This window comes from Rhinoderma darwinii, chromosome 1 (genome assembly GCF_050947455.1).
Source record: "Rhinoderma darwinii isolate aRhiDar2 chromosome 1, aRhiDar2.hap1, whole genome shotgun sequence".
In the NCBI taxonomy this organism is placed as follows: Eukaryota; Metazoa; Chordata; class Amphibia; order Anura; family Rhinodermatidae; genus Rhinoderma; species Rhinoderma darwinii.
In genome coordinates, this window is record NC_134687.1 from 275,115,972 (window position 1) to 275,140,042 (window position 24,071).

The 24,071-nt window shown below is 44.5% G+C and overlaps 1 protein-coding gene across 2 annotated transcripts in view; it reads right to left on the reverse strand.

Annotated features, from left to right (window-relative positions):
- PIAS4 (protein inhibitor of activated STAT 4) overlaps positions 1 to 24,071 on the reverse strand; it is a 124,547-nt gene that overhangs the window by 4,486 nt on the left and 95,990 nt on the right. For both annotated transcript variants that reach the window (XM_075864211.1, XM_075864204.1), the window contains exons 4-9: positions 19,524 to 19,565; positions 19,360 to 19,450; positions 19,125 to 19,253; positions 10,573 to 10,678; positions 8,929 to 9,002; positions 7,224 to 7,384 (exon numbers count right to left, since the gene is read on the reverse strand). In XM_075864211.1, coding sequence (XP_075720326.1) covers positions 7,224 to 7,384; positions 8,929 to 9,002; positions 10,573 to 10,678; positions 19,125 to 19,253; positions 19,360 to 19,450; positions 19,524 to 19,565 — 603 coding nt within the window. The remainder of the gene's footprint in view (positions 1 to 7,223; positions 7,385 to 8,928; positions 9,003 to 10,572; positions 10,679 to 19,124; positions 19,254 to 19,359; positions 19,451 to 19,523; positions 19,566 to 24,071) is intronic.

A 24,071-nucleotide genomic window follows, 5' to 3' on the forward strand; every position in this document is an offset into this window, starting at 1 on the left:
CGTTTGTTGCTCAGATAGAGTACCTACCGAGAGCTTTACCGGACCATTCCCCTTTGTCAAATGAAGGTAGTGATGGAGGGGAGGACAGGACAGGGTCAGGGGTGCTGGAAGCTAAAGTTGTTAGATAATAAAAAGATTCTAGACTTCATACAAGAATATTTTCAATTCAACTCGGGCACAGTGCCACAGGAGATATTATGGGACGCAATGAAGGCATGGTTGCGAGGGGTGTTCATTCAGCACATTGCAGCAGTAAAAACCAGGTCTAGACAGTTGGGAGACGCCTTATTGGAAAGGGTTGAGGAGACAGAGCAGCTACATGTTGCGGATAATACACCGGATACTTTGAGGCATTGGGTGGAGGCGCAGAGGTTATTAAAGCAACACCAGTTGGAAAGGGCAGACAACAAAAGGATGTTTGAGTCGCCAATATTATGAGGAGGGGGTAACTACGGGACGGTTGCTAGCCAGCATGGCACAGGCCCAGAGGGAGAACAATTATATCCATACTATAAGGGGGAGGGGGGCAGATCGGAAACAGACATGGGACGGATACTGGCAGTCTTCAAGCGATTTTACTCGGATTTGTATGCCTCAAGAGCAGAGCACACAACTCAACAGTTGGAGGGGTATCTAGGGGAGATTTGTCTTCTCAGGTTGGGAGGGGGGGGGGGAAGAGAACGACTCTGGAGGAACCCATCTCTCTGGAGGAGATACAGGCGGCCATAGGAGCACTGGCTAATGAAAAGGCTCCGGGGCCGGACGGCATCCCGGTGGAGGTCTTTAAGGAATATGGGGAGGAGCTAGCGCCTCAGTTACTAAGTACTTTGCTGGACAGTTTTGAGAGGGGGCGGCCCCCGGATTCAATGTACGAAGCTACTATTGTGGTTCTGCCTAAGGAGGGGGAAGGATATTCAGCTGCCAGAATCAGATAGACCAGTGTCCCTGCTGACCGCAGATATTAAAATCATAGCGAAGGTATTGGCGCTTAGACTTTCTAGAGTAGTGGCCGGGGTGGTACATGGAGCCCATGCCGGCTTTATGCCATCTAAGTCGACAGCAGTGAATCTAAGACGGCTGTTCTTGAATCTGCAGGTGCTTCCGGATAATCCAAGGGGGGGGGAGGAGAGCCATTCTTTCATTAGATGCGGCCAAAGCGTTCGATTGCGTGGAGTGGGATTACTTATGGTCAGTATTGGATAAAATGGGATTTGGACCTAACTTTATCAAATGGGTAAGGCTGTTAGCCGTAGCCCCAATGGCGAAAATACGGGTGAATGGGGCCTTCTCTGATCGGTTTGCACTGGCGCGGGGTACTCGCCAGGGCTGTCCCTTGTCCCCACTGTTATTTGCGCTGGCGGTAGAACTACTGGCATGTGTGGTCCGACAACATGCGGACATACAGGGGTTAAAATATGGAGGAGCGAATCGCACTGTATGCGGACGATATGCTGTTGTTCTTGGCGGATACTGAGCGCACCCTGCTGATAGTTATGGCCCTGATCAAACGCTTTGGGAAATACTCTGGATTACTCATTAACTGGTCGAAATCTGCTCTTATTTTCTTGGATCCGGGAGCTGTCCAGCCTAGGGAGGGAGAAGTGGTAATACCGGTGGTCGCGCAGTTTAAGTATCTCGGGGTTCAGGTGACGGCGAAAGTGCAGTACTATATGTCTCTGAATGTGGTTCCAATGCTGGCAAAGCTAAAGGCCAAAGTGGAGGCTTGGAATAAGCTCCCGCTATCTGCTCTGGGTAGGACAAATTTGATTAACATTATCCTAATGCCTCAGGTGTTGTACCTCATACATAACTCCCTGGTGTGGATACACAAATATTGGTTCAGAAGGCTGCATAACCTTTTTAGAGACCTAGTGTGGAAAAGGGAGGTGCCCAGGATTAAACTAGAGAAGCTGCATCTGCCTAAGGAGGAGGGGGGTCTGGCTCTACCCAATGCATGGGTGTATTACTTGGCTGCTCAGTGTCAGCACTTCTGGGGGTGGGAGCGGGAGGAAACCTGGGGGTCATGTGCACGTATTTTAGCATTTCTGGGGGGTGGGGAAAATCCGCTGGCAGGACTGGAAGCACAGAGTTATAAGAGGCTGGCGAGTAATCGACCCACCCTGCTTCTAATGCATAAGATATGGTGGCAATGCAAGCAATTGTTGGAGATAGAGGAATGCAATAAATATACCCCACTTTGGCGGAACCCCTATCTGTGGGAATTGTACACATTGGAAGGGATGCAGGGATGGGAACAATGAGGCATTATTAGATTGAGCCAGTTGTACGAGGGGGACACATTCAAATCTTTTCAGCAACTAAGGGAGGGGTTTCAGCTTGACTCCCACATGTTTTATCAGTATCTGCAGATTCGGCATGCGGTACAGATGCAAGCTGCAAGGGTAGACTTGACGATTCATGCAACGGGAGTGTTGGAACATGTCGCAAAAGCGGTTACATCACGTGGGTTGAATTCGTTGGCCTATCGCAGGCTACTGCCAGAACATCTGGGTGATCTTATGGCCCCAGTCAAGGCTAAGTGGGAAAGAGATGTGGGCCCTATTCCCGATGAACGCTGTCTCAGCGTCATCATGTACTGGGTTCTGAAAAGCATGGGATTAAGGGCGGATGCCAGATGCCCTCGGTGCCCAGACAAAAAAGCGGACATCTTTCACATGTTCTGGTCCTGTGGGATCTTGGGGACTATATGGGCAGAAATGTCGGAGTTACTGGGGCGAGTGTTCCAGGTACAGATTCCGTTGGATCCCATGGTAATGTTGCTAGGGTATGTTGGAGATTTGGAAGGGGATAGGCTACACTGCTTGGCAATTGCGAAAATACTATATCAGATTAGGAAGGGTATTGCCAAACACTGGTTGGATGCGGAACCACCCTCGAAACAGGAAATTATAGGTGCAATTAACCATCAGGTCCTGATGGAGTACAGGATATACTCCAAGAGGGGGTCCAAGAATAAATTTGAAAAGCAATGGGCTAGGTGGATAGATCACTCTGGGTGTGCTTCCTCGGAACTCCTGACACTCTGCGCGACTGTTTTAGGTTAAGCTGGCAAGAGGGTCAAGGGGACTACACTGACACATGGGGCACTGTAGAGGTCTGACGGGGGAGGAGGGGCTCCACACTAGGGTTTTGAAGTACGGATAGAGGGGAGTTCATAGGGAGTTGCAGAGAGGAGGGGATTGGAAATATGGAAGTGTGGGGGATAGGGCATGGAAACGTAGCGAAAAGGACGGCTGGGGGTTGGGGAGTAGTTGGGGGTAGGGAGCATTGTTATGAGGGTAATACATTCTTGGGTCTGTAAAGTACTGATGTGTTAATTTGGTTGATTGCATAATGACCTGTAATGATGTGGTTATTTGTTTAATAAACTTGAACGGATTAAAAAAAAAAACAATGCGGGGTCTGGGTGTTGGACCCGCAGCAATAATATACTGATTACCTATCCGGTGGATAGGTCAACAGTTGTCCAGTAGTGGACAACTCAACCCCTTTAATTATTTTGATTCCCTAGGATAAAGGGTGAGTAGTTCTCTCCATTTAAATAAAAATCTCAGGGCCAAGCTGAATGCCAAAGTTTATGGAGGAGTTTATATTGATCGCCGTCTCGCCTGACCGCTATAGTATGTCTGTTATCAGATTAAGGACTATGGACAGATATTTGCTATGAACACAGACCTTTTAGCTTCCACGCATCTAGGGACGGGTGGGGCATGTGCCCGCCCCCCCCCCCGCCGGTCCCCATATCTAGAAGACGTGCGGCGATTATCCCCCCATAGAGCCCTCAGTAGTTATCATACTACAAGTTGGGGGGGGGGGGGGGGGTTGTCAGACTTTCCAGGGCTAAGTCCCCCCTTCACAGCCCTCAGCCAGACCCCCCCTTGCAGCATACGTCTTCCCCATAGAGCCCTCAGTAGTCAGTCAGATGCTCAGACCAAGGGCCGGCGTCAGCACCAGGCAAAGTGCACAGGTCCCCACTCAGCTGCCGGGTGCTTTATGCTTTCAGCATGGCTCCTCCAGGAGAGGAATCCCTTGTCAGAGCGTGGCCAGTGGCATCAGGGACTCCTCCAGGAGAGGACAACCCAGGCAAGAAAAAGCTCTGCCTAGGGATTCCACACCTAGAGGGGGGCACTGTGGCATTATCTACAGGGGTTCAAGAAAGGACTATATCTTTTCATACACTCAATGACAGCTGGGAAAGCCGGGTTCGTGTGCGCCTTGCACATATAGTCCTTTCTTGAATGTCTATTGCCTGCCAGCTATCAGGGTCACCTTAGAGCTTATGTAATTATCTACAGGGGGGCACAAACTCACGTTTTCTGCCGCCGGGAGTTACCCCACAAAGGGGCCCACTAAGTCTACCTCCCAAAGGACCACACAAACCTGGAGCCGGGCCTGCTCAGACCCCCCCCCCCCCTTGTAGTATAATCTCCCCCTTGCAGTATGATTTTCCCTAAAGAGCCTTCAGTAGTTCTTATACTGCAAGGGGGCCGGGTCGTCTGAGCATCTGACTGCACAGGGCTCTATGAGGGGGGGGGGTCTAACTCCACCCCTTCAGAAACCTCAGCAGTAAGAGTCAGACCACCGCTTGCAGTATAATTCTTCCCCATAGAGCCCTCTGCAGACAGTCAGATGCCCCTCCCCCTTACAGTATAATCCCCCATAGAGCCTTCAGTAGTTCTTATGCTGCAAGGGAGGGAGGGGGGGGGGGTCAAAACTTCTGACAATGCTGAGGGGTCTATTCGGGGGTGGGGGAATAACTTCCCACAATAGAGCCAGACGCTCAGACCACCCCCTTGCAGTATAGTCTCCAATCCCCATAGACCCTTGCAGTATAAAAACGTCTAAAGGGCTCTGACTGCTCAGGCCGAATGCACACTACCATGGCGATTTTGCAGCCCGCAAAAAAAAACCACTGATCCGTTGACCACAAATACAGACGATTTGTCCGCAAAAAAAAACCTTCCGTAGTGCATCCATGTGTCATTAATATTCACGGATCCACAGAAGGGAGGTTGGAACCCCCTGAGTAGGTCACACGATCAGCAAATACGGACAGTAAAACAACATGTCCTGAGTTTTTGAGACTGACTCACGGCTCCCACCCGGATCTGTGATCATGGTCATGTGCATTGGGCCATAGAAATGAATAGTTCTGTGCGCGGTCCACAAAATTGCACATAGCACACGGACAAAAAAAAAAACTCTGTCGTGTGAATTAGGCCTTAAGTGAAATGTGTTAACAATTTTTTTTTATTTGAGGTTTTAAGTTATGGGCCTATTTTTTATTATTTTAATGTGTTCCCTAAAGTAACTTTATTACTATTTATTTTCTTTTTGTGGGGGCAATCATCTTTATTAGCATCTGTGTATGTGTCTCTGCACGACACATACACAGATGATATATGGCACACACCGGTTATAGGAGAGTAGGGGCGGGAGCCGACCCCATCTCCAAAGCTGGAGCTGTTCTAGTTGTGAATGAAAAACCGCCTGTCAATTAATTTGAATTGCCGCCTCCTAAACACTTCAATGTTACCACTAGTAACCACGGTCACATTGCGAATACAGGGTCTCTTCTGTAACTTTAGGAGTTCCTGCATTAGGTTTTTCTGGAGCACGGGACCTCCAAGATGCTCCAGAATTTTTGTTTTGCAGGTTCCGCTGAACCACTTGGATTACTTTGATTATTTTTTTTCAAATAAAATGGGGAAAGGGTTGTGTTGGGGAGTTTTTATTTCAATAAAACATTTCTTGCTTATGTTTTTTTTTTTAATACTTCATTACCGCCTTAGTAATGGCCTTTGTCGGATTGACAGCGTCCATTACTAAGGTGGGGCTTAGTGTTAGCCAGTAAAAAGGCTAGCCCTAACCCCTTATTACTACCCTGGTATCCACCGCCACCAAGGGTACCAGCAAGAGCCGGGAACGATCCAGTACCCGACCATCTGAAGTGATTGTCAGGTACTGGGGGCAGCAGTAGACTGGTATTATTAGGCTAGAAAGGGGCAAATACCATGGCCCTATCCACCCTGGCAATGCTAGGCTGCGACTGCCAAGTAATGTACACGGTCAGACAACGGAGTATTAGAAAAAAAACAAAAAAAACAACAAAACATTTGAAATAAAAACTTCAACACAACCCTCATTCACGAATTTTAAAAAAAACAACTAAAGTGTAGATCAACGACATAGTCGAAACGGTCCAGCAAAGCCTAGCAAAAACAAAAAGTTACAATGAAAACGAAAAAAAAAAACAAAAAACAAACTTATCCTCACTTAGAGCAGTCTTGTCTTCTCCTTTGTGCAGCAATAGAAACTAGGGTCAATGAAAAATAATTCCCCTTCATGTAACTCTGCTACCTTTGAACTGAAAAGTCATCCGCCAGAGGGAAAAATGTTTGTGTCATTTCTAATTCCCAGATGGATGATTTTTTTCAATGACCGGTAGAAAAGTTCTACAGAGGCGGTGTTCGGGAGGGCAAACTATGAAATTGCCCAGTGCCCCTACAGGGGCCCCTGTCGGAGGTGTAAAAAGATCAGCTTGCTGGCATCTGTGGCCCCTTTCCCTCTGGGCCATGTAGTACCCCCTAGTAGTAAGATTATTAAAAGGCACCGTTACGGAGGGAGCACCAAAATGAGCATGAGGAACTGTGGAGGAGGAGTTTATTTAGGGGGTAGGATGTAGGTGGTGAAGATGCTGGAAAAGCGAGGAACCAAAATGTCTTAAATTCTGCAGCAACGAGTCGTGGTTGGAATAAGTAGTTATATCGATCTGGGTCGGATGGAGTAGAACAGGGAAAGTAAACGACTCTAGAGAAGACGTCACCTGTGAGTCTCTGAATAGAACTGTACTGTAATCATTTATTGTACCCAAAATGACCTTTAACTGGCAGGGTCCAATGACACCGCTTCCAAAACAAAACAAAATACAGTGATTGCTATGATGTTTTTTTATATCACAGCAACCACAGGATCAGGAACCAAAAGTTTGCATATGCGATCCCAACATGAAAGCACAACCAGATGTCGTATTTTCACAATTTAAAGCCCAGTCACCTCTACCATCTTTATAGAAGTGAACAGGTTAAAAATGGGCCGCTACTCTAGGGTCAGTGCCGTTTGCTTGCCCTCCAGGAACACATCCTTGCTTTTCTAGCACAGCCTATTTTACATTTTCTTGGTAGGATTAAAGGACATCTCACCCATCAATTATAAGCTGATCATATTGAGCTGGTTTGTCACACACAGGGCAAGTCCATGTTGGTTTCTTTTCATTCATTTGTAAATAGAAGACAGCATCAAAGCATTGCAGGTGAGCACAGGTCTCTGCTCGACATGGTACAGTTAGGCGCATCTTTACAAGCTGCAGAAGAGAAATTCAAATGTTATCTACAATGCGTACCAAAGGAAACCGGTCGCGCTGAATATGAAGTCTGGTATGCTGAAATTATGTTATAGAGCAGGAGCTGAACAAATAGAAAACACACACCTCAATGAATTAATATATCAGAGTTAATTTCAGTAATTCAATTCAAAAAGTGAAACTCATTATAAAGATTCATTACACAGAGTGATCTATATCCAGCATTTTTTTTTTTTCTTTTAATGTTGATTATGGCTAACAATTAATGAAAACCCAGGAAATTAGATTATAAACCCAAATTAAAATTATTTTTAATACCGAAATGTTGGCCTATTGAAAAGTATGTACAGTATATGCCCTCAATACTTGGTCGGGGCTCCTTTTTCATGAATTACTGCATCAATACGGCGGGGCATGGAGGCGATTCTCTATGGGGTTTAGGGAAGGCAAGTTTGCTGGCCAATCAAGCACAGTGATACTGTGGTTATTAAACCAGGTATTGGTACTTTTGGCAGTGGGGGCAGGTTCCAAGTCCCACTGTTGCTCAGTGGTCCAAAGTCGTGTTTTTCAGATAAAAGTAAATTTTGCATTTCATTTGGAAATCAAGGTCCCAGAGTTTGGAGGAAGAGTGGAGAGGAATCAATCCAAGTTGCTTGTGGTCCAGTGTGAAGTTTCCACAGTCAATGATGGTTTGGGGAACCATGTCATCTGCTGGTGTTGGTCCACTGTGTTATATCAAGTCCAGAGTCAGCGCAGCCGTCTTACCAGGACATTTTAGAGCACTTCATGCATCCCTCTGCTGACAAGATTTATGGAGATGCGGATTTCATTTTCCAGCAGGACTTGCTACTTTTGGCAGCGTGGGCAGGTGCCAATACCTGGTTTAATAACCACAGTGTCACTGCGCTTGATTGGCCAGAAAACTCGCCTGACCTAAACCCCATAGAGAATCTATAGGGTATTGTCAAGAGGAAGAAGAGACACCAGACCCAACAATGCAGACGAGCTGAAGGCCGCTATCAAAGCAACCTGGGCTTCCCTAACACCTCAGCAGTGCCACAGGCTGATCGCCTCCATGCCACTTCCGACCATCTAGTCAACCTGCACCCGCACGTACTGGAAATTTATGACATATACTGTGAATATGCTATGACTGTCAAAGATGAAAACCCCCCGTTTTTCATTGATGCCCACTGGAACACTTAAAGGGTGGGTTTGGTTTAACCGAATTTAGTTTTTTTGAAGCCGCAATATTCATGCCCATTGTCGGTGTCTGGTATTGAAACTAAGCCATATTCAAGTGAGCTGCAATGACCGTAACAGCCATGGTCTTGAGTAGCACGGTTCCTGGAAAATAGCCTTTCTAATCTTATAGAACCCACTTTACTATTACTGGGCCCATAAGTTAAAAAAGGCTAAATAGATTCATAGCCTCAACTGCTGAGGACAGGCTCTCTTTAAAAAGATATCCACATGCAAATATGTAGAAACAAATTAAAATACATATCCGTTACTACTCCCACTTTTAATATCTGCTGTCTTACCGGACAAATAAGTGATACTCTGACACCAGTGGTAGCAATCTCACTGTCTGGGTCTAGACGCAGTTTTTCCCTTACTGCATGGATTGAGATGAGAAAAAGTTCAGTTAAAAAGAAGAAATTACAGAAAAAAAAGTCTTTCATCTATAATTCAGGAGTCAAAACAGGTGCCTGATTATCAGGCATTTCCGATTAAGAAAAAAAAAACAACACATTGCTGGACAATTGACATACACCGCAAAATAAAATGCTAAAACTAGTGTTATAGAAAATAAATAAGGGGGGGGGGGGGTAGTTGTGTGGAGCAGTGGGTGGCTGTTTTCTTTCTTGACTGGACCTTAATGATAGACTTAGAGGAATAACTTAGAAGGGTCTTGATTTTACCAAGCAATGGCATGGTTTGTCCATACACCGTACACAAATAACTCCTCCATATATTGTATACATAAATAATGCAGTTATACTGTAAATATATACAATGCCGTTATATTCTGTACATATACTGCCGCTATACTATACAGATAAATATTACTGTATATATTAACCCCTTAAGAACACAGCATATTTTAGACTACAGGAAGCGGCTCCATCCTCAAATCTGACGTTACTATGTGGTAAGAACTTCCGTTGATATGTTGCGTATGCTGCCATATATGGTGTACAAATATGGAAAAGATACTAAATATAGTATATATTAGGCCCAGTTCAGTTTTTTTGGTGCAGATTTTCACTAGGAAACCGCCTTCCAATACATTGAAATTTTGGGTCCATGGCCAGGAAACTCTCCAGGTCTCAAACCCATTGAGAACCTGTGGTCAATCCTCAAAAAGCGAGTGAACAAAAAAAAAAAAACTTTTCCAAGCACTGATTAGGCAAGAATGGGTTGGCATCAGTCAGGATTTGGCTCAAAAGCAGATATCCAGCATGCCAGGGCAAGTTGCAGAAGTCTTGAAAAAGAAGGGTCAACACTGTAAATATTGAGTCTTGACAAATACATAGAGTTTATGCAAATAAAAGTAAAAAAAAAAAAAAGGTACGAAATGCTTAGAATTGTACTTCAGTATACCATAAACACATATGACTAAAAGATCTAAAAACACTGAAGCAGCAAACTTTGTGAAAAACAAAACTTTTAGCCAGGACTGTACATCTGGAGGAAGCTGTACAGGAGCTGCTCTCACAGGGAAAGTGTATAAGAGAAGAAAGGGAGGTACAGTTCAGAACTTATGGGCAGGGGATTTACTTGCCTATGGCCGGGCGATCAGAAAGGGGGGGACGGGGGACGGACGGACGACTGTCGGACGGGCTCCTATAAAAAGGCAGGCCCTGCTCTCCTCTTCAGATTGGTTGAGCTACTGATGTGTATTTTATGCAGCATTCCTGCCACTGGAGATTACAATACCGAGGCTACACAAATGTAATGACATTAGCAGCCCAAATGTGAATGTGCTGTTCAGATGGGCCCACTCACACTTGGCCTGTTCCAGCCTATCTGGATTAGAAGGCCAGTCTGAGCCTGGTGTACAGAACAACCCACTATTTATGATCCATCTTTTCTCATTTGACAAATAGTGATATATATATATATATATATATATATAAAAAAGAAGACAGGATAACTAACAAAAGCAAACTAAATAATCTTACCAAGATTTTTGCACAATTCTGGATGTTTCACACCAATAGTTTTTAAACGTTGTAAAAGTTCAGATGAGGTTCTCTGTCTTACCAAATACAAGCCCACAGAATAACTCTGTTCAGAAAGCAAAATATGTAAAAGGTAGGTTATTGAAAACAAGGCTTTAATTATGATTTTACAAAACAATAAAATGTAGGATAGTATGTAATAAATGCACACAACACATTACCCCAAAACCTTTAATGTATGAATACAAAGACCAACAGATAATTCTGAATGACAAAGCCTCACATGTTCAGAGTGTAACCAAAACTGGGCGCGGAGACTCCACTGACTGGTGAAACGAAGGGGGCAGAAGCACGCAGACTAGCACCTTCAGCTGTGATCAGCTCTTCTCATTATGCTGAAAACAGGCTCACATAGAAAGTCTTTCAGCCGATCTTCAACCTAAGGAGGAGAGTTGATCAGGACGAAGGTGCAGAGTGGTCACCCCTTCGTTTGACCGATTGGGGGGAAGGGGGGGTTGGATCTCGCACCCAGACCCCACACAGATCAAAATACACGACATGTCTCAGACATATCAAATTTTATGAAAGTGCAGTTGCTTTTTAAAATAACTACAACTGTTAAAGAGGCTCTCTCACCAGATTATAAGATAACAGCAGTGTTTTTTATTTTGAAAAACGATCAATTTTGACCAAGTTATGACTTATTTTAGATTTATGCGAATGAATTTCTTAATGGACAACTGGGCGTGTTTTTAGAATTTGACCAAGTGGGCGTTGCACACAGAAGTGTAGGACGCTGACCAATCAGGGTCATACACTTCTCTCCATTCATGTACTCCGCACATACTGATCTTGCTAGATCACGATGTGCTGTCACTTACACACACATTAACGTTACTGAAGTGTCTTGAGAGTGAATCGACATCACCTCCAGCCAAGACGCGATGTCTATTCACACTCCAGACACTTCGGTAACGTTTGTGTGTCACTCACACAGCACAGAGATAAAGCTTTCGGTCATTAAAGAGGTTGTCTGAGAGAACATCATATTTTCAATAACCCCTTTAATGCATGTCATTTATAAATATAAATACATTTGTAATATACTTACGTTTTCCAAAGTGGCCCCGTTTCCAGATCCTGCCATCGGGAACTTGACTGTTGACTTCTCTCTCTGCTCTGGCTCTGCCGCTTTGTTGATCTTGAATTCTTGCCGGGTATACGATACGTCACGTGGTGTATATCGGCTTGTTCTGTTGTAACACGCAGTGACAGCGCATGCGCATTACGGGATGTGAAGCAGAAGAAGCCGATATACACCACGCGACAAGTGACGTGTGGTATACCATCCGAGGTCTCTCTCGTACGAGACTATGTGATCGGGATTCGACACGACAGTGGAGGAGGCTGAATAGGTGACGTCAGAGCTCATGTGACAAGAAGGAAAAAGCAGCCAGAGCGGAGAACAGAAGCAAGATTGCATGGGTAAGTATATTATGCAATTTTTAACATGTGCAATGTGGTTTTAAATGTACTAAAAAAATAAATCTCGAACAACCCCTTTAAGTCCCACACAAACGTTACCAAAGTGTCGGGAGTGTTAATAGACATCGCGTCCTGGCTGGAGGCGATGTCTATTCACTCTCAAGACACTTCAGTAAAGTTCAAGTGTGATTGACAGCACATCGTGATCTCGCAAGATCACGATGTGCTGAATACAAGTGTATGACGCTGATTGGTCAGCGTCATACACTTCTCTCCACAACTCCCACTTGGTCAAAAGGTAAAAAAAAAACACACCCAGTTGTCCATTAAGAAAGTCATTAGCATAAATCTAAAATTAGGTCATAACTTGGTCAAAATTTATCGTTTTTCTAAATAAAAGCCACTGCCGTTATCTACATTACAGCGCCAAACACATTATGTAGGAGTTAGGGCACTTATAATGTGGTCACAGAGCCTCTTTAAAGAGGACTTCCGACCAAAACATAAGACTTCATTCACACAACAGTGAAAAAGGCAGTGTGACGGCCGTTTTTAGCACAATGGACTACCATGGGTGTATTCACATGGCTATTTTTATTTTTTTTTTATTTTTTTTAACGGCCCGTGAACACAGACCGTCAAAAAAATAGGACAGGTCCTATTTTTGGCTGTCATCACAGCCGGACAGCCCCCATAGAAATCAATGGATCAATTTTCAACAGCCGTTTTTCAGGTATCAATCCTTGTGACTGCCAATCTGATCGTGGCCAAGAGGACTCCCAGGGCACAGCGATACTTTAAAGTAGCTCTGAGTGCAGGGAAACTCGTGACTCACTGACTATGTAGTCGTTGGCCATAGCATCGCAAACTCTCTGGCCAGGGCCTCCTGTCTTGGGAAAGCCCACACACATCCCCTGTAGATAACGCCACCCCCCCTATATAGCGACACCCCACCACCGTCTAGAGATAGCGCCATTGGGGCTCTCTCTAGGAGCGGAATCCCCAGCCAGAGCGTTGCCGACACTCTGACCGGGGCTTCCGCTGCTGGAGGAGCCCCTGACGTCACTGTCCATATACAGGGGATTCCGCTCGAGGGAGCCCCAAAATTGCTACCTACAGTAGGGATGGGGGGGGGGGGGGGTTGTAGCGCTATCTACAGAGGCGGCGTTATTTACATGGGTGTGTGGCAATACCTTCAAGGGCACATTGGCATCAAGAGTGGACACTGGCGCCATCTACATAGCCACTGTGTGTGGCACTTTACATGTGGGCACTGTGGTGTTTTCAGGGGGTTTGGACAAAAAAAAACCCTGTTAAATGAAATCCATCATGAAAAACGGACAGACTGATCGGAAATGGATGAACATTTTGGAACCCACTGAAACAAAATGGCCATGAAAAACCTGACAGTTGATCAGTTTTTAATGGCCATTTTTTTTTGTGACGTGTGAATGTAGCCTAAAATTGTCCATATTTTAGTAAATTGGAAGCGAAGTACAAGATAGAAAGTCAAGCGTCTTAAAAAATTCTCTTTTGTTGCTGGGACCACTTGCAAATGTGACAACAGGAAGTGAAGTAATCGGTTGTGACTTTTGAATAATTTTAAGCAATCAACCGTAAACTATTTTTTGAACACGCTGACAAAACAGTTAGGAGTATTCCTATCTAAGACATTTTATGTCATATCCAGTGAGGCAGCCGCTGCAACTAGGCGGAAAATCAATGGAGAAGTGGCTGCGCATGTGAACGGCTCCCAATTTGGGAGTTACGGAAACCGCCAAGAATGCACGTTAAGTTGACACTAAGTTCACAGTTTTTTTTGCAGGCAGAATAATCTGCCTCAAAATTTTGAGCCAGATTTTAACCTGCCTGCACTCTCTGCCGCATTTTTTTCATGGCGTTTCTTCGGTCGCAGCCATTGAGCGCCGAAGGCAAAAAACACTCTCTCCCATTGATGATCATGGGATGTCAGAGACTGAAACGCCTGAAGAAATGGCATGACTTTTTTCCGCTCGCCGGAGAACAAAAAAGAAATAAAGAAATAAAGAAAAAAAAAAAAAAAAAAAAAAAAAAAAAAAAAAAAAGACTCCGACCTCCCATTGAAATCAATGGGAGGCAACTTCAGCCATTATTTGGTGCGGTTTCTGCGAAAAACCACAAGCCCTCTGAACAGCCACGCCGTTAAACTCAGCGACCTTAAATTCTGGTGGAAGAGAGGTCCCTGAGAGAAAAGGTCGGGACCGAGGTATGGGCCACAAGTTGTCAGCCAACAGGGACACTAGGTCCGTGTTACAATAGCAACGCAGCCCATCCAGGGCTACCAGAATGACCACAATCCCTTTTGCCTTGAGCCACGAGAATAAAGTCGAACCATGGCGCCACAAGCGCATTCACGGCGCAGATCTCCTGTTTCCAAACTTGGGAGATTAAGCAGGGGAACGGTCGATTGCTTGATGGCCTCGAGGTTCAGAGGCGTAACTAGGTTCTCCTGCACCTGGGGCAAAGATTCAGACTGTCGTCCCGCCACCAAAAACTTCTTTCCCCTCGACATATTTGCTTTTTCTACCTATCAAGGAGGTAAGTTTTTTTCTCTTTTTGTTTTATATATTTTTTTCAAATAGAATAGAATTTTTTATAACACGAATAAAGAAAATAAATTTGCGCCACACAGCCGGCCCCCCCTTGCAGATGGCGCCACACATTGAAGATGGTGGTGCCACACAGCCAGCCATTACTTATCTAAAATAAAGCGCCTATTCGATTAGGTAGAAGATAGGGCAGTAATAAACCGGTGACAGAGCCTCTTTAAAGACCATACCCTCTAGTTCTGAGTGGGCAGGGAAAAAACTGAGAACGTGAGAGCTGAAGAAACGTAGGTGCAGAATCCGTGACCTGAAGTGTGTCACAAACCGCTCTAATTATTACCTCCACCGATGTGGGAAGAGGGGGTAGAACCCTTACCATCTGAATTATCTGATGCAGACTCTGATTTTACAGTCAACAAAACCTTTCTTGGCAGAGAGGAGGCCCCAGACCGGACTTCAGGACCGAAAATACACCGTGTTCCAAATTATTATGCACATTGGACTTAAGTGTCAAACATTTAATTATTAGTTTTTCAATAAAACTCATGGATGGTATTGTGTCTTAGGGCTCTTTGGATCATTGTAATCAATCTCAGACACTTGTGATAAGTAGTTTCTTTGATTGGGCACACCAATTAAGAAGGACGTTCCACACTATTAAGCAGGCCACAGGTTTCAAGCAATATGGGAAAGAAAAAAGGATCTCTGCTGCCGAAAAGCGTGAAATTGTCCAAGGTATTGCACTAGCCATGAAAACATTGGATATTTCAAGAAAACGTAAGCGTGATCATCGTACTGTGAAAAGATTTGTGGCGGATTCAGAGCACAGACGGGTTCGTTCAGATAAAGGCATAATGAGGAAGGTTTCTGCCAGACAAATTAATAGGATTAGGAGAGCAGCTGCTAAAATGCCATTGCAAAGCAGCAAACAGGTATTTGAAGCCGCTGGTGCCTCTGGAGTCCCGCAAACCTCAAGGTGTAGGATCCTCCAGAGGTTTGCAAGTGTGCATAAAGCTATTATTCGGCCACCCCTAAACAATGCTCACAAGCAGAAACGGTTGCAGTGGGCTCAGAAATACATGAAGACTCATTTTCAAACCGTGTGGTTTACTGATGAGTGCCGTGCAACCCTGGATGGTCCAGATGGATGGTTGGTGAATAGCCACCATGTCCCAACAAGGCTGCATGTCAGCAAGGAGGTGGCGGAGTCATGATTTGGGCTGGAATCATGGGGAGAGCGCTGGTAGGCCCCTTTAGGGTCCATGGTGGTGTGAAAATGACCTCTGCAAAGTACGTAGAGTTTATGACTGACCACTTTCTTCCATGGTACAAAAAGAAGAACCGTGCCTTCCGTAGCAAAATTATTTTCATGCATGACAATGCACCATCTCATGCTGCAAAGAATACCTCTGTCATTGGCTGCTATGGGCATAAAAAGGAGAGAAACTCATGGTGTGGCCCCCATGTTCCCCTGACCTCAACCCTATTGAGAACCTTTGGATCATCCTCAAGCAAAATATCTATGAGGGCGGGAGGCCGTTCACATCAAAACAGAAGCTCTGGGAGGTTATTCTGACATCCTGCAAAGATATTCAAGCAGAAACTGTCCAAATACTCACAAATTCAATGGATGCAAGAATTGTGAAGGTGATATCAAAGAAGGGGTCCTATGTTAACATGTAACTTGGCCTGTTAAGTTTTTTTTTATTGAAAGAGCTTTTGATTTCTGTAAATATGACCTCCTGATGCTGCAAATTCAGCATATGACCATTTTATTTCTCTTTACAACCTTTAAAATGTTTTGATCTCGGTTGTGCAAAAAAAAAAAAAAAAATGTTATTAGGAGATTTGTGCAATAAAATTTGCATTATACTCCAACGGTTGATGGCTTGATTATACTGACTGTCATTTGCATCGATTATTTAGGAAAATCAGCGAAAAATAACATTTGCATAATAATTCTGAATGCGGTGTACACTGCTAACATGGGGGGGTGATGAAACAGAAGAGGACGCTGATAATTAAGGTAATCGAGAGGATCTGGACCGCTCACGGGTCCAACCACGAGCCGAAGACAATGAGGGGGAGCCCATATGCGGACAGACAGAACAAGAGTCCGGCGGGCGGGCAGAAATGCCACTTCGAATAAACAGTAATATTTGCCAGGTTATCAACTGTCCTAAACAGGTTTGGATCTGGAACAATCAAATTCCCTATCATACTAGGGGTGAACAACACTGGGGGTGGCAGGGGTGCAGAGGCCGCAGACATTTTTCTAGGAAGCTGGCATGCATTGCATAACGACGTAGACGGACCAAAAGGAAATTTAGTATTGCACTTGGAACAGGCATAAACTGCATAAAAAAAGTTTGTCTGGTGTGAGGGTTCCCCTTAAGGGTCTTATATGGCAGTAGAGAGGGTTAAGAAAATATAGGAGGATTCCTCCAGCTCACCGATATGTATATCAAGACTTGGAATGCGCACGGATCCACGTGGCGGCACACAGTACAAACAAAGCAAAAAACGGAAGAATAGGATCCAGCGCGGTTTCATGAAAAGGAAATGATATTCCAACTTTATTTCAGACAGAGTAAAATCCACTAGGAGTAAGGGTAGATGCTTCAGCAGTAAGCCTATGCGTTTCAGACAGAACACCTGTCCTTCGTCATGGCACAATGTAAATACTGCAAACAAAACACCCTGCATTTATATCCGGTCAGTTCACCTGTAAAGCTTTCCTCATATGTTTTCCTATGTCCAGTCTCTTCCCCAGATCTTCAGGAAATCAGCACACACCTGTGCAGGAAACAGCCACCCTTAGGGTATGTTCACACGAGGGCGTCCGTAACGGCTGAAATTACGGGGATGTTTCCGCCTGAAAACATCCCCGTAATTTCAGCCGTAACGGCATGTGCAGGCGCTTGAACGCCGCGTCCATTACGGACATAATTGGCGCTGCTATTCATTGGAGTCAATGAATAACGGCTCCAATTACGGCCAAAGAAGTGACAGGTCACTTCTTTGGCGCGGGCGTCTATTTACGCGCCGTCATTTGACAGCGGCGCGTAAATTACGCCTCGTGTGAACAGACAAATGTCTGCCCATTGCTTTCAATGGGCAGATGTTTGTCAGCGCTATTGAGGCGCTATTTTCGGACGTAATTCGGGGCAAAAAACGCCCGAATTACGTCCGTAAATAGGCCGTGTGAACATACCCTTACTCCTAGTGAATTTCACTCTTCGTCTGAAATAAAGTTGGAATATCATTCCTTTTAATGAAACAGCGCTGAATCCTATTCTTTTTGCGGTAGAGAGGGTTACTTAACTTCACACTGAAACCGTGAGATGGAACAAAAAAAACTGTGCAGCAAGGAGTACTCCTATCCAGGGAGCGATGGGTGCTTCATCTAGCGCAGCCAGAGAATAGCACCGCCTGAATCTAGCTCTGCTAGAGAAATGAACGTTCCCACAGGGAATTAACTCCATGCCTGTAGGCTAGGCCACCTGTAGGGGGAAGTAGAAAGATGCAAGGGCCAATACTACGCGCATCCAATACGTCAGAAGAACTAAAGCTAGCCGATTGGCCGATCTCATATAACCAATAGCAGCCAATCAGGAAAGAGGCCTGACTCCCCATTAGTGGATGGGGGGGGGGGGGGACGGGACACGCTAGAGCACTATTGGATAGTGTAAAGGTCCCACCCCCTCCCCCAACATGTGCAGTGAAGCTCAAAGTAGCACCCGCCATAATGTAAAACAATAGCGCTGCTAGCCTAAAAGTGCCAGGGAGCGCGGTTTAGGCCAAAGGAAAGCCCCAGGGAATAGGCTGTTCCAACGGACAGCTACAGTACTCAAGCGGTGGCCTGGGGGGAGAGGGGAGGTAGTCCGTTAAGTAACACTCAACCTGCTCGAGAGTTGCACGATGCATTGAAATATCAATATTATTTCGAAGCCGTCCACCCTCAAACTGTTCAATACAGCTAAGTATAGTAATACATGAATATAGTGCCATAAAGATGTCAGACCTGGGAATCTTCATTAGGCCCCCAGGCTGCCATGACAACCATCACCCCCTGCAATCGCGATGTGGGGGGGCTGCCCCACACCTTTCTAGCGTTTGCTATTGACCGCAGCATCTAAGAAGTTAAACAGGCGGAATCAAATTGTTCCTTGATTGATTCCCGTCAAAAACAAGAGACGCAAATAATTCCATTATACTTTCTCTGTTCCACTTGCTCACAATCACGCATTTTTGAACGCAAAGCCTGGCCACAGGTCGGATGAACCGAACAAATAGGAGTCTCCCCTCTGACATCAACATGCTCTAATACGTTTGAGACCAGGCCTTTAAATTTATAAAGGATTTAATACAGAAGAGTACAGTATTATATTACAGAGGCTTGGGAAGAGAAGTGAGGAATGAAGTTTAACACACAATTACGACCTCACTGGCAAACAATACGCCAATTTTAGTGAGACTTACCTTGCCATAGTTTCCCCAGGTAACAGTCACTCTATTGCTAGCTGAAGACAGATACATGAGATTGGTAAGATTTATTGGGCGGCACGGTCTCTTGGGTTCAACACCAGGTTTATTGGAGGGGTAGTAACCCTAAGGACAGAAAATAAAAGCTCAATTAAACAAAATACTACAGAATGTGGTGAAACCGAGGGGAGAATAAAAGACCATGTGATCAAGCAAGATTGCATTTACTTACTGGCACTGAACAATAGTTGTGATTGACCTTTACCGCAACGTTGGGAGGGTACTGATCCTCTTGTGGACAGCTAGTGTCAGTGTAACAAATCCTGAAAGAAAACAGATGTTGTGGACACACAACTACAAAGCAGAAAGAAAGCCTAGGTAGTAGAATTTACTTACCTCAAGACGACTTGAACAGATTTGGTTCCAGGGTGTAAATCCCTTAAAGAAAAAAAAATAAAAGTCAGATATACCAAGCAGTAAAAGACTTAAAAAGGTAACTAAACTTTCAAAAAACTTCTGGCACTTCGGGTGAGCGCTGAGCCGCTTGTTTTCTGATCGCCTTTTCTTGGAAAGTCGAGCAATTGATGTTCGGGCTCACTTAGGGCTGGGCGATTTTGCCCAAAAATAAAATCTAGATTTTTTTTCCTCAACCCTATGGGTGATTTTCAATATGAATCTCAATTTTCTTAATACAGTTAAACGGAAAAAAAATACCAAGACAGAATTTAATAAATTATTTTCTTTATATAAATAACATAATAATAACAACTTATGTAACTTCGCAACTTCTAACCTTTGCAAATATTTGATCAGAAATACAATTGGAAAAATGTATATCGAATACCGGCAGGGAACCGGTTAACAGAATCTATAATCAATGATGCACTGCGTGCACTAACATCCCTCTCTGCCCGTCACCACCTCAGCCGGTCTCCGTCATTGCAGGCGAGAGCAGTGTAAATTGCAGCAGGGCCAGACAGATCGCGCCGCGTTGGCACTTTGGGGAGAGATTACATTATAGGGTCTGAAGTCTGAGCAGGACACTGCAGCACCGGCCCCACGATGGCGTTTTAAATAAATGACATTAAGGCCGGATTCACACAAAAACGGTCCATGTGCTAGCCGGATTTCCCAGCCCGACCGCAGTACATGTGAATGGGACTCCTGGCATCAGTCATTTAGGCGACAGTCACTCAATAGTGAAAAAAATGGCCATTAACCCCTTCCCGACATTTGCCGTAAATGTACGTCATGGAAAGCATTGACTTCCCGCATCTTGCCGTACATTTACGCTGAATGTTTGGGACCGGCTCAGAAGCTGAGCCGGTGCCGCCATCATCACCGGATCTCAGCTGTATCTTACAGCTGACATCCGGCTGTAACCGAAATTAGCTTCGATCCCCGCCATTAACCCCTTAAGTGCAGCGCTCAAACGCGATCGCTGCACTTAAGGGGTTTGCAGCTCATCGGAACCCCATTAATGAAATTGCCGGGGTTCCGGTGGCTGCAATGGCAACCGGAGGACTAATACTGGCCTTCCGGTCTGCCTAGCACCGAAGCCGGTCAAGATCCGCCCGGCGGCGGAGCCTGATCGGCTTCCGTAGCTGCCGGCAAGATGGCGTCGGGTCAGGAGCTGATCCAGCGTCATCAGCGGTGGAAGTCAGCTGTACTGTACAGCTGACATCCACCTGTAACGGCAGGAACCGGAGCTAGCTCCGATCCCTGCCATTAACCCCTTCGATGCAGCAATTGAAAGCGATTGCTGCATCGTAGCGGTTACTAGCAGATCGCCAGCCCCGACAGGCAATCAGGACTGGCGACTGCTGTTATGGCAACAGGAGACACAATGGTCTCCTGCTCTGCCATTACGGAAGCCGATTTAGGCCCTGCAATGTAGTGCAATGTATTCGAAAAAAAATCTGACCGTTGGACCTTCAAGTCCCCTAGTGGGACTTGAGAAAAAGTGTAAAAAAAGTATAAAAAAAGTGTAAAAAAAAAGAAGTGCAAAAAATAAGTTTGAAACCAGTAAAAGTTTCAAGTAATCAAATAAAACACAATCCCCCTTTTACTCTTATCAAGTCCTTTATTATTGAAAAATAATAATAAACCATATGTATTTGGTATCGCCACGACCGTAACGACCGGAGGTATCAAAATATTATATTATTTATTGCACGCGGTGAACAGCGTAAAAAAAACCGTAAAAAACGTTACCAGAGTTTGTTTTTTGGTCACTTTGCCCTACAAATATTAGAATAAGTGATCAAAAAGTCGCACGTATCCAAAAATGGTACCTATAAAAACGATAGCACGTCCCGCAAAAAACAAGCCCTCATACAACTCCGTCGACAAAAAAATTAAAAAGTTATGGTTCTCACAACTTGGCGACAGAAAAAATACATTATTTTTACAAAAGTAATTTTATTGTGCAAAAAGTTGTAAAACATGAAAAAGTTCTATAAATTAGGTATCGCCGGAATCGTACTGACCCGCAGAATAAAGTTAACATGTAATTTATAACGCATGGTGAACGCTGTATAAAAAAAACGAAAAAAGCTGTGCCAGAATTGCGTTTTTTTGTTTACCTGGCATCCCAAAAAATAGGATAAAGGGTGATCAAAAAGTTGCATGCACCCCAAAATGGTACCAATAATAACTACAGCTCGTCCGGCAACAAACCAGCCCTCATACCGCTACATCTATGAAAAATAAAATTAGTTATGGCTCCAATAAGTCAGGAAATAAAAAAATATGCAGTTGTGCCCGAGGGGAACATTTCTTCTGTTTGAAGAGGCGATTTATCAAGGACCTAAAATTAGGCAACCAGGACAACACTTCCCAGCAAAAATCCCCAAACTGCAAAGGCGCGGAGTGTGGACCAAAAGGGGGATAAGAAAGGACGCCATATATCAGTGCGACACCGGCCTGTGCAGAAAGGATTGTGTCACAGCGTAACACACATCTATGGATCATTTTATTGTTTTTTTTTTTACCCCATTATTATACCACCTGACTATGCCCCTTATATACTCTGCCCGGCTTACATATGCCCCCACATTATAAACGGAAACACCAGTAAGACTCCAAACAAAACTACTACCAAGCAAAATCCACGCTCCAAAAGCCAAATGGCATTTCCTCCCATCTGAACCCTACAGCGTCCCCAAACAGCAGTTTCTTTCCACATATATGGCACCGTCACACCCGGGAGAACCCTTTTAGCAATTTTTGGGGTGTGTGTCTCCAGTGGCATAAGCTGGGCACGACATATTTGCCACTGAATGGCATATCTAGGAAAAAATATAAATTTTGAATTTGCACCATCCACAGCGCATTCATTTAAGGAAAAGACCTGTGGGGTGAAAATGCTCACTACACCCCTAAATAAATGCCTTGAGGGGTGCAGTTTCCATAATGGGGTCACTTCTCAGGGGTTTATTTTAATTATTTCACATCAGAGCCTCTGCAGTTGTGAACCAATACTTTGTAAATCGCCAAATTAGGCCTCAATTTTACATGGTACGCTTTTACTCCTGAGCCCTGTCATATGTCCAGGCAAAAGATTAGGGCCACATGTAGGGTGTTTCTAAAACCAGGAAACCCAGCATAATAATTAGAGAGCTGTCTTGTTATGGTGGCATAAGCTGGGCACCACATATTGGCATATCTATGGAAAAAAAATCCCATTTTCACTCTGCAACATCGAGTGCACACCAATTTCTGCCAATCACCTGCAGGGTTAAAATGCATTGAGGGGTGTAGTTTCCAAAATGGGGTCACTTCTGGGGGGTTTCCACTGTTTTGGGCCTACAGGCGCGCAGAAACAAATCCAGCAATATCTGCACTCCAAATGGCGGTCCTTCCCTTCTGAGCCCTGCCGTGTGCCCAAACAGCAGTTTATGACCACATATGGGGTATTGCCGTACTCGGGAGAAATTGCTTTACAAATGTTGGGTTCTTTTTTTTCCTTTATTTGTTGCGAAAATGAAAAAATTTAAGCTAAAGCTACGTCTTATTGAAGAAAAAGGATTGTTTTTATTTTCACTGCCCAATTCTAATAAATTCTATGAAACATCTGTGGGGTCAAAATGCTCACTACGCCCCTAGATGAATTCCTCAAGAGTGGTAGTTTCCTAAATGGTGTCACTTTTTGGGCGTTTTCATTGTTTTTTCCCCTCAGGGGCTTTGTAAATGTGACATGGCCTCCGCAAACCATTCCTGCTAAATGTGATCTCCAAAAGCCAAATGGCACTCCATCCCTTCAAAGCCCTGCCGTGTGTCCAAACAGCCGTTTATTATCACATGTGGGGTATTGTTTTACTCGGGATTAATTGCTTTACAAACTTTACGGTGCTTTTTCTCCTTCAGTCTTTGTGGAAATGAGAAAAAATTAGCTAAACCTACATTTTCTTTGAAATAATTTAGATTGTCATTTTCAGGGCCTACTTCCAATAATTTATGCAAAAAACCTGTGGGGTCAAAACACTCACTATACCCCTAGATAATTTCCTCAATGGGTGTAGTTTCCGAAATGGGGTCACTTGTGGGGGTTTTCCACTGTTTTGTCCCCTCAGGGGCTTTGTAAATGCGACCTGGCCTCTGCAAACCATTCCTGCTAAATTTGAGCTCTAAAAGCCAAATAGCGCTCTTTCCCTTCTAAGCCCTGCCGTGTCTCCAAACAACCGTTTATTACCACATGTGGGGTATTGTTTTACTCGGGAGAAATTGCTTTACAAATTTTACGGTGCTTTTTCTCCTTTAGTCCTTGTGGAAATGAGAAAATAAATAAATAAAAAAAAAAAATCGCTAAACCTACATTTTCTTTGAAAAAAATGTTGATTTTAATTTTCATGGCCTACTTCCAATAATTTCTGTAAAAAACCTGTGCGGTCAAAATGCTCACTGTACCCCTAGATAATTTCCTTGAGGTGTGTAGTTTCCCAG